General features: G+C 42.2%; 1 protein-coding gene across 25 annotated transcripts in view; it reads right to left on the bottom strand.

The window, feature by feature from the left end:
* Positions 1 to 18217, bottom strand: part of MAPK8IP3 (mitogen-activated protein kinase 8 interacting protein 3) — a 70735-nt gene that overhangs the window by 38659 nt on the left and 13859 nt on the right. For 14 of the 25 annotated variants that reach the window (XM_080383410.1, XM_080383421.1, XM_080383422.1 and 11 more), the window contains exons 2-6: positions 13194 to 13314; positions 12348 to 12418; positions 11490 to 11581; positions 7742 to 7765; positions 4013 to 4157 (exon numbers count right to left, since the gene is read on the bottom strand). In XM_080383410.1, the coding sequence (XP_080239536.1) occupies positions 4013 to 4157; positions 7742 to 7765; positions 11490 to 11581; positions 12348 to 12418; positions 13194 to 13314 (453 nt within the window). The other 11 variants (XM_080383409.1, XM_080383416.1, XM_080383425.1 and 8 more) reach the window with 8 other exon arrangements.

Genomic DNA, 18217 nt, shown 5'->3' on the forward strand with positions numbered 1-18217 from the left:
GAAGTCTTGTTCTCTTGTTCTAAGAATAACTCCACAACACAAGCACACAAAAAAAAAGGATGAGAGAGAAGACTGAAAAATATGGTGACTTAACCCTTTGCAGCCATTTTTTTTAAAAATAAAAATCTGGAATTTTATTAAGATCTTCCTTTAATTAGACTGGCCTCTGTATGCTTATCTTAAAATACTCTGCTGTATATCGCACTGTGGAAGTCAAGGGTTTTTACATTGCATCTGTGCATTTATATTGGAAATTACTATTTTTTCAAACTGTGTTACCATTACATATGATCCACATTTTGCATATAGTTTCTGCACCGTCAGTCCAAATGGTACCCACGTTCTCATATGGCCATTCAGATCATCTCCCTGCAAATTTGCTGATTTTAGCATCAAGACTAAGTTGGGCCTTTTCACTTAGGCTGCTACATGTGAAAAGCACACTTCCCACCTCTACTTCATATTCTTGTTTCAGGAGTTACTTTCCTAATATGTACAGAAAAAAAAAATCAAACCAGGTTTTTAAGAACAAATATGACCCAGGAAGCCTTGTACTACTTCAATCGCAGTTTGCCTGCTGTGCTTTCTAATGTACAAAGGGACAAAGAGTATCAAGTGTAAAGTGCACCCATAAAACCTCTTTCCTCAAACAAAACTTACGGTGGATTAAAGGATTCAGAGATGTTCTTGCACCCAGTGTAAGTCTATAAGCATAACCAAAGTCCATGAGCATCTTGGCACTGTACAAGAGACATCCAGGTGGGTCCACATGTCATTCCTTATTCTTAGGAACTAGATGTCATTCAGAAACCTCGTATCACCAGGGTCTACAGGGCAATGTCTGTATCAGAGATCTGCCCCTCATCCAGAACACACCAGTGAGTAATTACCTTGGTTCTCCACTTACTCTTTGGTTATACATCTGAGTTTTATATTTATCTAGAAAACACCAACCTAGCAGCCTGCATCGGAGAAATCCCTCCCAAATGTAAATACTACCAAGGTGCTCCTCTTCACCGTCCAGAAGCTCTATTAATCTTTGCTGGTATCTTCCTTCTATCCTGCAGAGTGCTCCGTTAATGCTAAATGTTTCACTAAGTGTACAGCTCTCCTCTACAGCGTAGGAGGCATTCGCCATAACCCATAGCTCACCCAAGGAATACTCTCCGCAACCACCACTTACCTACAGCCATACCTGTCAACCTCCTAAACATCAAATGTGTAGTAGTGACCTCCAAAATGCATTGCAAAGGCCCAACATTCATAGCAGTCATATGTCACCATGAGAAGCCACAATTGTATGGTTATAACACTGAAAGCATAGTACATAAGAACAAAAATGTTAAGGACTTTCATCTCTAAAACATTGTATAAAATAAAAGTACAACTGAATGTAAAAATAAAGATAATGACAGCAACTAAAACGGAAAATAGTAATAATAAGTATACAAGGACACTTAAAAAGTAACTATAGTATGACCCCATGAAAAAGGAAAACAAGTCAGAAGCGTCAGGATATACTCGTGGGAAGGCAAGTCACACGTGCGCAGGTGATGTCAGTGTGACAGCAGAGCTGCTGAAGAAGAGGCAGGGAGTGCATGAGCAGTACTGCAGAGATTTCAGTCCTGCAAAATACTTAAGCAATAGCATTCCAGTCAGAGTGCGTGCAGGAAGTTTGCAGGAGAAAAATCTCCACTCCAAACTGCAAATCCAGTCAGTCAGTCAGTCACATCCTTTATTCATAGGCTTGCTCCATACTCTTAGGAAATCCTCTGTAACACGCTACCCCATCCAAGTTTTCCACAGCCCAAGCTCTCTAACTCCACCCTGCCGGCCAGTCTCCTTAAACCCAGCATCCCACTTCTGAGTTTCCCCAGTGAGCACCAACACAAATCCCAGCACTACCTGTCAGATACATCGCAGTAGCACACTACTACTTCTGCACAGAGCTTTCTTGTAAACTGAAATGTTGTTTTTTTCACCTGACACCATCACCACCAAATCACTAAGAGATCCAGTCAGTAACCTTCCATTACCTGAACTTGGACATCAAAGCTTCCAGTTTATCTGGGTTCCTGTTGCACTCTCCTGCAATTCAGGTGCTGGGTTATCAGTGAGATCCACTCAATCTGCAATGGTACCGCTTACAGAATTACTGCTTAGCAAGCCTATGGAAGGTGGATCTAATCTCAACAACCTAGCTCTTCTCTAAAAACTAACCCCTGCCACACATGCCTGATCGCTAGAGAGCATGTTCACACCATAGCGTGCAGCACTGCCTGGAGATCCCAAGGAACAAACTGGTTCTGGAACGAGAAGCAGGTTGGTCTCTCTGCATTCTGGGTGTCACCTGCATCTTTGCAGCAGTGTTGTGCTGCCATAACACTAGTCTGAAGAAACACATTCATGCTCTATCTTCATTTCCACCATCCTTAGTTAAGTTATTGCACTGTGGCATTGCTATTCCCTAATTCCAAGCAAAGCTCTCCAGAAGTGACTGTAGGACCCCAGTGGCATTCTGCAAGTTGCTATGCTCTCCAAACTTCTGTGCCTCTAACACTACAGGCAAGGGTTGGGTTCCAAGAACAGTCTTCATCCTATCCAAAAATCTTGCTTTTGGATTTCTAACTTCCATGACAGCTGAGAGCTGATGAAGCGCTAAGGTTTGTGCTCTGCTAGACCTGGCTACTTAAAAAAGGTAGTGTTAAAAAAGGAAAGTTGCTACTTTGTTTTCTGCATAAATTTTTAATTTGGCTAAATACAAATGGCATCAGGGAGGCCACTCCTGAAGAGTCCCTCAGGCCGAAGTACCATTAGTGTAATCTGGAGACACGCAGAACTGGTACAACAACAAATTGGGTTTTTCTTTGGCTTTTCTTCCTCTGCTTTGCCTTTGCTACCTCTATGTATTTTACAGGATTAGTGATTTATGTCTTCTCAAAAGGAGACCAGTCCCCAGATGGGACATACGAAGTACCCGTTGTTCTACAAATTCCAGGCAGAGAGAAAGTGAATTTTATGAGACATTTTTAAAGCAGACCAGAAGCTCTGTGAGATATTGGTGGATGTACTGTAAGGCATGTACGTGCTGGGCAGATGCGCCACTGGCTCTCAGGCCTTTCATCAGGCATTTGTGGAACATCATTCAAAAAGAGGAATTTGCTGGCATTCTGAGCACGAAGATTTTGAGCAGTCTACAGGTACAGCTCATCAGAAACATGGGCCACCATGTGTACTCTAAACTGTAAGCAATTGCAGCGAACTGTCAGCTAAGAGTGCAACACCTGGGTCTCTGGGCTCAGACCAGTCTCCGAATGGCAGAGCAGAGCACCACAAGCAGCAGGCAGAACCATGCAGCTGCTTCAGTGCAGTTGCAATGCTGTCAGGTTTTTGGCAAGCCCCCGTGCAGAAGGCAGCACATTGAAGGCGACAAGTGTATTGAAGTAGACAATGCAAGTCTAGAGCAATGACTAGATATACGAGGAAGTGAAGACCTTTAAGCACAGTGCAAGACTTGGACATCCAGAGAGGATTAGGAGCCCTTTTTACTGAAGACAGGGAGGCCAGAACAGCAATCAGTCAGAAAAGACACCCACTGGAGAGCAAGTGCAACCCAATGCTTGCTCTCTTACCAAGGGGGAGAGAGGGAGACAGGTCCCACCATTTCCTCTCCCAAACAAGCTATAAAAAAAGTTTTTTTAAAAGGCTTATCTTCCCTAAATCCCTAACTGCCACCCCACACATTCCTCTCAACTTGGGGCCAGCCAAGTAAAGGAAATTATCACTGAGATAAGAAGCATGAGAAGCTGCATCAAGTCCCTCCCGCACTATATGCCAGATCTGCAGACAAATATCCTCCCACCTACAGCACAGCTACCAAGGGAGTAGACGCACAGCAGGGAAAGGCTGCAAAGGGTTATGGACACAGACTGGTCTCCATCTTAATGAAAATGTGAGATGCTATTGACAGTGGGAGAGTGGGAAACCCTTGCTCCGTGATGGTCTATAAAACCTTGTAGCTGGAGTTGGACTGCAGCTGGCCGAGGTCACTCAGGTGCCAGTGGTCCAGTGTTGGGACGATCTTGGACCCTATCTGCCCACGTACCATGCCATCCGCGAGGGGGAAGACATTCAGAGAGTTAGGACGTTCCTTCCTGCTAAACAGAGAAACAGAGAGAGGAAACCAATCTGTTAGCCATTTACAAGGTTCTTACAGAAAAGAAACAGCACGCTAGCTTACACGAAATATTAGTCACTGGAAATTGAATTGCACTCCTTCCCCTCACATAGCAGCTGTATGACCTCCCAACTCCCACACTGCCATGCTGCTGTCTACCCAGACCCGTGGCATCTACTGCTAGAGCTGTATCTCTTCCCAGGGAGACTCTTTAAGAGGGAGAGGGTCAAGTGACCACAACAGGCACGACCGACTGCTCCATCAGTATGAAACATTTGGGGGAATGCAAACAGGCAGGGAACCACTGGCCAATTTAAGTCAGTGTATCTTCTGAGAAACAAAGGTACTGTGGGAAAATGAGCCACAGCAAACAACTCTTACAGTAATAAAAAAAAGCTCCCACGTATTTTAGAGATGTCATCACTAGGTCAGGAAAGAGGATTTTAAGTAAGAGTCATTTACATGGCACTTCTGTACATTTCACACCAAACCTGGTTAGTTCCAACAGCAGACAGAAATCAGAGGGTTTTAGATCACTTCCAATATCAAGCAAGAAAAAGAATACTTGTACTCTCCGATTCCCTCTCTGTGTCCACCTTACAGTGCACTCAAAATTCAGAAATTAAAGAAAGGTGTAAGTGAACGCATCATTCATACTGTCAGATGTCTGTAATTAAGTTTTCTTCATGCTCTTCTTTCTGGCGATTGCAGGTGACTAGCTAGCTGCGGGTTTGATTCTGAATATAAAAGCTGGCACAGGTTTTGAGACCAAGTTCCAGCAGGAGAAAATCTAGAGCAAGCAGTGGAGGTGGAAAAGGCTGCAGCCGCATGCTGAAACAGACAACTGGTTTCATGCCAGAGGAGCAGCCCTTCAGGGACAGAGTACACATCCAATTTAGGGGACATCCCCAGCAGCCTGCACTAGCTGGGCTCCAGCTGCCCTGCAGAGGTGAACTAAGCTGTTCCTCTGTGTAACATGCTCCCCCAGAAGGGTTTGATGATGGTACTTCACCAATGCCGGCACGGAGCTTCCGCTTACTGCTGCAGGGAGTAATGAAATCCACCCTTCCGTACACCAGTATTAGTAACAGTAGATCTTCATGTGCCTTTCTTTAATGACCATCAGCACTGGTCTGACCAGGCTTGGCAACCATCACAACCCCCTCACCTGTGAGTGTGGGTGAAAAGCCTGCAGCAGGACCTAAGTTTACCTTGGGACATGTGCAAACACACCAGCACAGGAGGTGGGGCACAAGCCAGCTCATTTAGGAAGGAAGGAGACGGAGTGCTGAGCAGAGGAGACGATGTTTGTGGAGAAAACCAAAACCCTCCCATGCCCAGCACTGCCCAGCCAACACACCCAGCCTGTGCCACACCACTGCGCCAGCGCTGCTCGTGCTGAGCAATAATCACCTGCTGTGGCCTATCTTGGACAGGCACAAGAGGCAGAAAAGTGTTTCCAGTGTGGCCCAGCAAGGAGATTTAGGATGCGCTTTTCCTAAGAATCTGCATTCAAACCCACTCCTGAAGATCCTCAAGACTCACTCATGGAAGCTTCATAGACAAGCCCTCTTACCAAGACAGCACATAACAGGATTTTAGGGGAGCACAGATCATTGACACAACCTGATTAACCTTATTTTTCTTTACAGAGCAGACTGCAATCACCTTTCAATAGATTCAAACCCAGATTCATACATGATGATAGGGATTATCAATTTCCTTGTAGCCTTTCCACTCCAAAGGCACCTTGGTACTTCTTACTTTTCAATATTAACAATTGCTGAAGGCGTATAGAAAACATTTCACTGCTGTTACCCTAAACACCGATTTACAACTTCTACACTGCCATTTACACCTGCTCCTAACAGGGTATGATGCCAAAGTACATTTACCCCTGTCTGTCTTCCCACATTTACCTCTCTTTATCCTACTGCTATCATTCCAAGATCCTGAAAGTTTCTAACAGCTCTGGTTTAAGTTTCTATAGATAACGTACTAGGGAAATGTTTTCTTTAATATGAAATCTTCACCCCGGCACTGTACTGATCAAAGCACTGCAAAACATATAGTCAGTTATGTACAATAGATTATGAAGAGATTCAAAACTAGAAGTTAGAACTTTATGCCACAAAGACAGAAAATTCCTAGTTTTACAGTTAAAGACATAACTCAAGGGTCCCAAAGAGTCTACTTCAGAAGAAACACTCTCTTCGGGGAGAAAAAAAATATTAGGCCATTTTTTGAGCTGCTTTAACCATTAGTTTCGTATCTTTGCTCTTCTTAGGTTAGAATAATAGTCTTACGGGAGTCATACTTCACAGCTGTACAAAGCTGGAGAAAACTTTCTATAACTGCAAAAAATGCCTTGCAGAACAATGGTGCAGTCTATAGGAACAAGCTATAATATGAACACTTTTGTGACTATGCTGGGATGGCCTGACATAACTCAATGGCAGCACCGAGAAATACGAGCCACCCCAAACATAACCTGAGAGACTTACTAAATTATTCCTCTTTAGGTAATCTGTATCAGATTTCTTTTGGGAATGCAGAGCTTATTTCTATATTCATATACAAACGTGTACATTTAACATGCAAGGAGATACAGCACCCCACTGAACGTACAGGGAATGTATGAACTTCACAGTCCCTGCTAAACAGAGGACAGAGGTACAAAGTCTCTGTAGCAGCAGAAGCCATAGGATCTTCAGGAAAGGATTTTAACACAGATTGTTAGGAAATTTCCTTGCCAAGTTTCTTTGGAAACACCTTCCAGCCTCTTCTAAACCTCCCAGGGAAGGGGAAATAGCAAACACCACAGAAGAGCTAACTTCTGCTTTGCAGTTCTGGGGCTGACTATGAGTCTTCAAAGACATTTAGAGTATCCTCAGGGCTGCTCTAAATTTTCAGTGCTGGAGTAACCTTCATACACCCAATTATTTCCAGTCCAGGGTGAGTCTTAAGACTTGGTTAGTTCCACCTTCTGTTACAAAGTAAACAGCAAACTCCTCAATAAAGTTTTGCAGTAGCTAAAACCTGCAATCAGGATGCTCTACAATTCTAAAATCCTAAAACTACAATTCATTTGCTGGCATTTAAAGACAACTGCTCTCTCTGGAGGCCCCAGGCGTAGAACTCACTGCCCAGCCCAAAATCAGAAGTGCCTTCAGGGAACTACTAACAATGACATGCATTTTCTGCCCCGCTCAGAAAATACACGTGCCACGTACTCTGTAGTAAAATAAAGGAAAAAAGATGATTTTTGAACATTTTTGATACAGGGACATGAAGTGTAAATGTCCAATCAGAGAGGACTGATCCTGTTTTGGGACTGAACTTTTGCGTCTTCTGCGTTTGAGTGCACAAACTTCTTCCTGATGTTACCCCAGCAGCTCGGCAGCTCCCTCTGCCTCACCCTAATCAGCAAGTCCAACACAGGAGCCAGTAGACAAAGAGGGCAAACGTGCCAGTACAGTACATTCCCAGCACCACACTGTTGCTACTCAACAGCAACCTCCAAAACTAGGATTAACAAAGTCAAGATGCCGCCACAGGATTTACCTTTTCCTCCATGACTGGCGATGACTGGAGTGACAAACATAACAGCCAAAACAGAGCAGCAATTGCACAAAAAGCGAGACAAAAAAACAACCATTAGAGAGCAAAGATCATGCAAACATGCAGCCCTACAACAGACACAGGTTACACATGCACTGAAATCCACACCACGTGGAAGAGTGCACCGTACCGATTACCTCTCTTGGATGGTGGTTGATACACACACATCCCCCAACAGTTCTTGCACAAACTTCTCCCAAGAGACAGGCAAACTCACTCCATGTACTTACGGCCTTATGTACGTATGCATCCCTATGCAGTCTAACACACCCAAGCACATCCACAGATGAAAATAAATAAATGCACTCCAATTTGTGTGACAGGCCATGAGAAATTATGTCCGTGTCCCCCCCAGTGCACACCAGTGCACCAAGATACACAAATACTGGTGCTCACCCCCACCCAGCTGTGCAATGACACAAAAACACACATCTGTCCCAACTGCCTGTGCACAAGCAGATACAAACACAGAGCTACACACACACACACGCACACACGCAAATAGTGCAAAGCTTGAAATGAAGGAAAAAGTTCCATTTCTTACTGGCAGTTCCTACAAACTCAGATCACAGCCCCATCAGGGGCTTTCATAGATAAAAGGTATAACTCTTTTTTTTCTCTCCAGGGAGACTAGCAATATGCCACATTTAAAAAGGTAAAAAACTAGTTTCTCTAATACGAAAAGGCGATTCTTGATGAAAATTCTGCCCTTCCTTCCAGAGAATGGCCATCTTGCAGCTATAACTGGTAACACTTTTCACTGTGCATGTCTTTCACGGAATGATAACACAATGCTACAATTAATATTCACTTATTTCAGAGTTAGGGAAGGAAAATGTCATTAAAATAAATTTTTACCATGCAGTCCAGCTCGAATTTGGCAAGTGCATATATGAACTACCCTTTAAAAAACAGAGGCCCTAAGCATACTTTCACCTATGGTACTTTTATGTTTTACTGTGTAAGTACCTCCAGAGATATATTGTTATTTACAGAAGGGTAAGTGGGAAGGGAAACAAGCCTAATACGCTTATGCCACTTCAGCTGTAACACTAGGGTCCCACGTTCTGGGAGCTCACTGTGGGCATCCAGACCATGAGGACAAGAGGAAGAAGAAGAGTCTGACAAGGGAGATTTTACGAACAGAACACCTACAAACTACTGGTTCTTTCTACACCATGTCTGTCTTGCTATCTACACCCCTCATGCCTCTCTCTGTCATCTAGGAAAGCTGCCATCTACCTTTTGATAATTTTTCCCCCAACAGATTTTTATATTTCAGACAATCTAATTTTAGCCAGACCCCAAACGCTGTATTCTGTAATTATTTTTATTCTCCTAAATGATTCCCTGTTGTGATACTAATTTACTGTTTTGCAGAAAACTGCACAGCGATAACTCACTGTACAGCCCACTCAACAACTACAATAGCCTTTTGTTAAATCTCTCTAGAAGAAATACTGCAAGACATTCTTTACTGAAATTACTATCTGACTGTCAGAAGAGGAACAGTAAACAATCCCCCTTGGTTCACATGTAACTATGTCTTTCCTTCCCTTACGTAAGGCTCTAGTAGCCTTACAAATGAGAGTATGAAAACTTTACCAACTGATTCAGAATAAATAAGGGATCTTTCTTTGAGATACCAGTATCTTCCAGCTGCAAGTTATTCTTGTAGCCAAGGCTACAGAAATATCTTTAATTATTATGGGAGGTAATGAAATAGCAAATAGACAATATTGGAAAAAATTCTTCACAGAGAGGGTGGTCAAGCACTGGAACAGGCTTCCCAGGGAAGTGGTCACACCTCCAAGCCTGTCAATGTTCAAGAAGTGTTTGGACAATGCTCTTAGACATATGGTTTAACCTTTGGGTTGCGCTGTGTGGGTTTGAGAGTCAGACCCAATGATCCTTGCAGGCCTCTTCCAGCTCAGAGATATTGTATGACCCTACGGCTGCAGGGAACTGGCAGAAGTCCCAGGCTAGTTACCAAGGTTTCTGAAGATTCATGTTTCTTACTACTCCCTTTCCATCCTTCAAGCCTCTTTCATTGCCAAAGTGGGGTTAGGTCTTTTTTTCTCTCCCTTTTTCTTTCTTACAATACACTGTCAAAACTTTGGCAACTGGAATTCTGTCCTTTCCAGAGCAATCCAATCCAACAGGGAGCCATAGCAGACAAAGGCTATTTACATGTCCTATGCCAAGACCTCAAATTTCCTTTCTATTACATTACCCCAAACCCAACTGACATTCTGGTATTTAACTGTTACAGACATAAGTACAAGCTACTAAAATATCCTCACTTATTTCTCCTTTACGCTTAACATATTTCTTTATTCTTTATTTCAAGTTATTTTGCTCTTTCTTCATCTTAAAATTTTTCTCAGTGCTTTTTTGCATTTCATCATCCCTACCGAATGATACTTCACAAACCTTCATGGCTTTCCATTTATCTGTTTTCCCAGTATTTTCATCTCTATGTCTTTGCCCATGCTGCCCTTCCTGTATATAGTCTGACATGCCATCCTCACTCCTTTTCTTAGCCTAATGCTTCCCGAAGATTCCGGTTTTGAGTGAAGTTCAGTGATGTTAACCAGCTGAAGTTCATAGATATTAACTGAGATCAGTCAGACGTATTTTTTAAGAGACAAGGGAGGACACACCTAGCAGGCACTCTTTTGCAAGTATTCCTGTGCAGCTGGTACTGTCTCTGTCTATTTTTCAGACCAACAGCTCCTATGGCTCATGGTCACCATGTGTGCAAAACCTTTTAACATTCCTCAAGGCCAGAAGAAATTTAGAAGTTAAAAAAAGACAGGCAAGGACAACAAAAAGATTTAATCTCCTCCAGCATTCCATCATTTTACTTTATCAATATTGTTCCCCTGGAAAACACTGTTTTAGTTTAAAACTTTCTGGGTTAGACAGTGTCACTACAGTGTTAATCATCTCATTAGCATGTGATGATTAACACAAGTAGTGATCTGTCATGCATAAAAATTGCCACAGAAAACATCTTTTTTATGCCCGAGTGACTGAATAGATTATGCTTAATCTGAGTAGATTATGTGTTATGTGATCTGTTACTTGGAGACTCTATCCAGTAATTATGGAACACCACTTCTACCTCCCACCCCGTGGGCAATGTTACTGGTACACAGCACCATCAGAGAGAAAGCATTTGGTTCCAGGGGCAGGCAGGGAAGAAAATCAATTTCTTGGGTGTAAGTAGGTCTATTGGGTGACTGACTTATGGAAAGCTTCCCTTGAAGGAACGGGGCTGGGGGGGGAACAAATCCTATAATGGCAAACACATTTAATTGCTACACTTTTGCTGGCTATCACGCATACAGAGACGCACACACACACTTTATTTGACATCTCCATCCATTTTATAGATAAACCTTTTACATGCTACTTCAGAATACAAACATGTTTTTTCCAGAAGCCCTACATCAATAGCAGCGTGACAAAGCCTAAGCTTTGTAACAGAACACATAAAGCTGCTCATCGTCAAACCTTAGAAAAAGCACCCACACTCACCCACAGCCCATTACAAAAAACCTTCAACTACAATCCATGCCCACAGGGAAAAGATTCTGCTTCTGGTTTCTCTCTCTCTCTCTCAAATAGATGCCCTCAATTTGTAAATTCCCAGATGGCATGTTACATGGAGAGGTTATGGCCCTACCTTCTCCCAGGTAGACTGCTCTCAGTTTGATTATTTCCCCCAACTTGCTGCATCTTGGATCGCTCAATGTGTTCCACATAGGTTTGAATCATCTGTGAGGAGAGAAAATCCATGAGCCAAACAGAGGAGAAGAAAAGACCAGCTTTCTGCTTTTGCTTGATCCTCTCCAGCATCCATTTCCAATTCCCTTTCCTGTTTTGCACATCTCCTTGCCTTTGCTCCGGCCTTCTAAGCTGATGATATAAGTGAATAGACTAATCTGACAGAAAATCTGACAGCAAATAGTGTCGGAAATGATTTAAGCTTAATCTTGTAACAGAAAAGCCATGAAAAAGCATATCCAATAATAGTGTAAGATGTCTCCTGAAGGCTTGCTGCCAGGGGGAGATGAGGTAGTTGGGCACTGCTCACAGAATCACAGAACAGTTGAGGATGGAAAGAACCCGCTGGGGTCCATTGGGTCCAACGTCCCTGCTCAAACAGGGACACCTAGAGTATGTTGTCCAGGACCACGTCCAGGTGGCTTCTGATTATCTCCCAAGGATGGAGACTCCACCACATCTCTCAGCAACCTGTGCCAGTGCTCATCATCCACATAGTAAAGACATTTTTACTCATGTTCAGAGGAAGGCTTCTTTGTTCCATTTCATGGCAGTTGCCTCCGGTCTTGTCACTGGGCACCACTGAGAAGAGCCTAGCTCCATCCTCTTTACCTCCTCCGTTCAGATAATTCTGATGTTCTCAAAGTTCAGAAGCTCTAGTCATCACTACCACTGTAAAGCTGAATTCTTTGATATGACTTTACATATAGGCTAAAAGTTTGTTTAGTTACTTAGAAATAATAAGATGACATCCTACCTCTGTGTGACGTTGATGTAGAGCATTATACTCTTTCTTCATTTCTGATTCACGTTCCTCCAGCCGCGAAACTATGAAGAGAAGATTGCAACCATCAGCTAACACACATCAGGCTCTCAAAAGAAACTAGAAGTCTCAAAGCCTATTTTGTTAGAAATCAATTTATATCTTTGGAACAAAACAAACGGAAACAGAATAATGCACATTGCAGGATCTGGTCTTCATTACAAACTATATTCATGGGTGCCTGCATGCTGCCAAAATCAGCAGACCAAATAGTGCAGTAAAGAGCATAGAAGCAGACTTCCTCAGCAGTAGCCTGGTGCCACTTAAGTGTCCCAGTTTGACAACAATTTTAATTACCATGTGGAATGGGTGCTTCTGACTATTTGAGGAGCAGGAGTACTGGACAAAACATCAGTGAACTGGCTGAGGGGAACTCCAGCCAAGAAACCATGGCTGCACCATTTAGAAAGTGTTTGTAAAAATAAACAAACAAACAATCAAATGTGACAGTGTATGAGAAAAAAAAAGGGATGTTCTATTCAGGGACAAGGAGAAACTGGAAACCAGGTTCTGAAGCTTCAATAGCAGCCCAAATCTTGCCTCTGGATGGACTGAGCATGCCCCACACAACAGAAGCAATGAAGCCTCTACTAAATTAGGTGGATGCATCCCATCCTTTAGAAGGCTCAGAATTTTATAGCTAAGTAGGGGATAACCAGACATTTCAGGCTTTGCCTAAATGACACTAAAACAAAAAGTATGAACCATATTTTCCAAGTAGCAGTCTATGTGTGTGGAAGTCAAAGTGTACAATTATGTCTGGTATACAACTTTGCTTACTTTGATCTGCATAGTTTTTGGTCTTCAGCTCCAGCTGTCGAGTCTGAAATTCAAGGTGTTCCACTTGGATTTGTAGTTCTTTCTTCTCCTGCTCCAGTGCATCTTCAAACTCTATAAACTTCTGAATAGGGAAGAAGTAGCAGAGAAGGAGGCACAGATGAGTAAGAAACGTAAAATGTGTTTGCCCTATATGACTTCTCCTCTCCTCACAAAAAAAGAAAAATTGAGATAATATAAATCAGAACATAAGAAGTAAGAATTTTTAAGTACTGTAATTAGTACAATAGCATTTAATCAAGCTGAAGAGATTATTTTATATGAGAAGGTATTAGGTATCTTTAATAGACAAGTAATATATAAGCTATGGTCCAACACAAGTTATGTAAACCAGTGCAACTCTATTATCTTCAGCAACATTGTTCTTCCTCACGCCAAGCTAAATTTTGATTCCTGTTAATTTGATGGCAGAGAAGACAAATTCTATTTCTGTGGTCAAACATTTACAAATACATATGTCAGAACTCTTCAGACAGATTCTTCTGTTTCAGCAGTTTTAGAAAGCTTCACCTACAATTCAAGTGGTGGGTAAGTTTTGCAGGACCATGCAAGTCTTTTGGAAAACCTAGCCACACCTGCAGGCAGCTGAGAGCAACCTCTGCACCCAGAGATAGTGACCTGCCCCAGCAGCAAACTCCAGAAGGGCTCTGTGGTACACCGGAGCCAAGAGGAGGAGCGAAACAGGCAGAGGAGTAGATTCTCACTGCAGAATTTTAACAAATTTATACCTAGCAAGAAAAAGCTTGGCTAGCTGCTCTTAGCAAAGAAGGGAGGGAAGGCATCATTGCTGCTAACTCTGAATAGCGACAACAAAGTGGCAGCTGTGCACATAGCTCATGCATAGAACGTTGGGCTGAAGGAAAGATTTTCATAGATAAGATATACTCATTTCAATACAATAGAAGAATACCTAATATCAGGTTATTATTTCTGTAAAATGTCACTTTTGACCTGGGAGCTTTTGTCATTCTCTGCACTGGATATTAGCATGCACAGCAAAGAAAAGTAAACCACGTGAAACATTCAATTTAGCTCCACTGTAGTCGCAGTTACTCTCATGAAATATTTAAGCTAAACATTATAAATATAAAAAATAATTAAAGGCCCCTGGAAAGTGACGAGCACCTTCAAATCTCTGTGTATACTTAAACTTAAGCCTGGTTCTTGTACTACATGAGGTCACGAGAGTTCTTCTGCACAAAACACTAATGCATATCCATATGCAATAACGATCCATAACCCATACTTCTGGACTCAGAAACTGAGCCGGTTCTAGTAACACCCCTGACATACATTTGTGGAAAAATCCGTAAGGCTCAGAAAACATTTGCTCCATTAACCACATACATCCTCTCCACAGCAAACCAAGTCTAAAGCCCAGTACCACCACACTTACACTGGCGGAGGATACTAAAGCTATCTCACTAGCTGCAGAACAAGTCCTATCCTGGCCTTATGAACCCAAAAATTCAAGTCTTGTTATATTACTCCTACCAGCTGCATCCAAGGAAGATAAAGCTACAGAGTCATCTGCACCAACCAGTCTGGTAATTAGAACACCAACTCATCAGCTGAGCAGCAAGAGCACAGCCAGGGCCAGGAGCAGCCCTGGATTCAGAACTGCAGAGGAAGAGAGTGAGCTGGAACTAAAGCCGGGACAGCTTTAATCTGCCTTTCAGATGTTTATATATCCACCAGCACACGCACATCAGCTGGCTGAAATCTCCTCTTTCTAAAAGTATGGATACTGGGGAAGAAAAACCTTCTCTCACGCTCTGTACTCTGCACAGGGGAAAGTGTTGCTCTCCACAAACACTGCTGCTCAAGAGGACATGGCAATTTTAATTTAACAAAGTAAAGCCTCATTGCACTCTGAAAGAGAAAGAATCTGGTGAAAGTAATTTTTGGATAAGATTCCCTAGGAAACAAATGCATTTAAATGCACAGTAAGATTATTTTGTTAAACTCTGCACATAAAACAATATGCACAGTATTTGACTGCATTCTCAGAATAAGTCCTATGCACTTCTCCTGTTACTTTTACTGCAGTGATTAGCAATGACACTGGAGCCAACACTATGTTCTTGAACTGGATCTTCTCTCTGTAGACAACTGAAAGGCTACAGCATTTATTATTCTTGCAGATTTTTAAAACTGTTCGGTAAATCCATCTTAACAATGTGTCAGTTTTCATTCCTACATACCTGTATTTATAGAAACAAACACATTTTAGCCACATCTCATTGTCCTGCACTCTATGTTCTGCAGTGCCTTCAATCTTTAACTGGGCCTCTAACTATCTTTTCCTTCCTGCCCCAAAATCACTGCAAAAATGGGTTATTTTCCCTGCCTTATGGTTGTTTTCCAGCAGTATTTTCTCGAAATAGCAGAAATGCCAATAACTTTCTTCCACTATAAAGGAGTTATCTGAGAAGCTAAACATTTACTTCTTAATTAAATTCTAAAACTGTACAGGGTTTTAGATTTTTAAGTTAGCATTTTCCTCTGAGACGTCAATTAAGCATTGAAATCCCCTAGTCACAAATATCCAGCAAGCTGTTCTATGGATTTTGAGAAATTTATAAAGCAATCCACTTTGTAAATTTTCAGATTTATTCTTGAAACATTTTCTGGAATAACAATAAAATTCCAGAATGAGTAAAAAGGAAAAAAAATCCTAACTGACACAGTTACACAGAGCCACAGACCTAGAGAAGCAGCAGTTTTAACTTGCTCCATTTGGAGGATTGACTGAAGCCACACTAACAAAGGAGTTATTTACCTGGTATAATCTCCATCTCCTTGCAGGGTTTTGCTGGAACCACTCTGTGCTAAAGCTCTGTTGACAAACGCTTTTAATTACAGCCAAGGGCTAAATCCCCATCACATTGCATTGGCTCAGCTTTCACTACCTTCCTGGCTCAAGATGCCCTCTTGCTCCCAGTTCTCCATCCAAGAAAGAGCATGCCACCCAGGCCAGGCAGGAATGACGTTTTTAGCAGCAATAAAAATGAATGAACTTTAAGGAAAACATTCACATATTTCCTGGCAGTACATTAGGAAGCAAAAGAAGGCACAAGCTCAATTTTATTCCCACTATGTAGGTCATCTTTAATAGGATTCCTGGATTTGTTTTGGTTTAATTCAGAGGAAACCGATTGAAAGATTAAATCTTCTACAAGTGTGGCTCTGTTTTCTTATTCAGCCCTGTCTATTTTGCAGCCTAAAAGTAATCAACGAAACCAAAAACTAGAAATCAATTAACTATCTGGAGAAGAAAAACACATGGAGACAACAATATTAAAAATTAGTATTACCCTAAGTATTCCCAGGGAAGAACAGCATTTCAGATAAACATATAGCAGTATGTCCTGTCCTGTCTGCTGAACAGTTTGAACGAAGAAATTTGCATGCAGGGACCCAAGGGCTCTTTACTTTCCCAGCCTTCGAAGCACCTTTTAGCTGCTCCTGCATCAGAAGCCTCTCACCTGAGGTTCTCCTCGTGCATCAGAAGGGCTGAGAGCGGGAAAGGTCCCAGATCCAGAGAGAAGCAAATGGCCACACCACTGGGATAGGGAGGAAAGGCTCCACTGCCAGGGTTGTCCCCAAGGAAAGCACGCTCCTCACTGAGGGGACAGCTTAGCACACAGTCGCTGCCACTCAGCCTTTGTGGTACAAGTCAGCTCTCATCAGGACCTTCAGGCAGGCTTTATTTTTTTTCTAGTAAGCCAGCAACAGCATCCAGAGACGAGACTGACTAGCCACTAAAAGCCACAGAGGTCGGAATGACCTTGCTCAGGAACATGAGCACAACCACAAGCACAACTAGGCAGTGCCTGGAGTTTGCACAGAACAGACACTTCAGGTGCATTTGTACAATCCTGGCCCTACGGAAGCCCTGGGAATGACCTCAGTAACTTGAAGAGGGCCAAGATTTCATCCCAACCTTTTAAACCTCCTAAAAATAAATAGGAAGAGGGGACGCTAACTTGAAAATCACCTTACTATCTGAGCATTTAATGTCTGTAACATTTACAAAAAATCACCAAACCCAGTTATAACAGAAAAAGTATCCCCCTGGTCTGTCATTTCTCGTGTTTTCCATCTATGTTTATGCACAGTCAATTCTATCTAAATGCTGCACAAATGTTCAATACACTAAGACAAAGCTCCACATCTCTGTGGGTGCTAACGAAAACCAGCAAAGCCTTCATAAAGGAGAAGAATCTTCACGTGAATCGAATCCATACTTCTGGCCTCAGAAACAGCAAAAATTCCAGTGACTTAACTCAAAGCAGATACTGCAGACATTACTCTTGCTTCATTATAAACTTACATATTTAACAGGGTAAGAGCGGGCCAAAAAAAGACCCACCACAAAACCAAACAGCATAGCCTTACAGTCTTTTTAAAGACATCTTAAAATAACTGAGATAACGCTATTTACAAAAATACTCTGCCACGAATTTAAAATGCCCAGGGTACTAAGTTTAAAAACTGAAATGCAGATTTGCTGACTGCATTCTTTTATTTTGGTGCTGCCAAGAAGCAAAGAAATAATAAAAAAAAAAAAAAACAAACACCAGTGCTGGCGAAGGACCACAGGCTTAACCTGCTGCTACAAGCTGCCCTTTATTCCAAGGGGTTTCTCATTTGCAGAGCCTGGTGCTGCAACTGATCTTGTCCGATGGCCTCATGGCACCGAGGTCAGTTCAGACCCACACCTCGGTGACTTCACAGCTCTCAGCTCCATCTTCGTGGAGATGCAGTAAAGGTATTTAGAAAACAGAAATAAAAAGGACTAAGTAATTCCACTGATGGTTAAGTATTTTGGTGGGTTTTGATCCCACCATGACAAAGTAGCTGGGTGCACTGGAAGAAGAAACAGCCCATACTTCCAGCAGTTCTCAATAGCAAGGCTGACCACAGTATTACTATTTTTACTATTTTTTTATCATTTTTACTAT

This window comes from Falco punctatus (genome assembly GCF_963210335.1).
Source record: "Falco punctatus genome assembly, chromosome: 4".
NCBI classification, from domain to species: Eukaryota; Metazoa; Chordata; class Aves; order Falconiformes; family Falconidae; genus Falco; species Falco punctatus.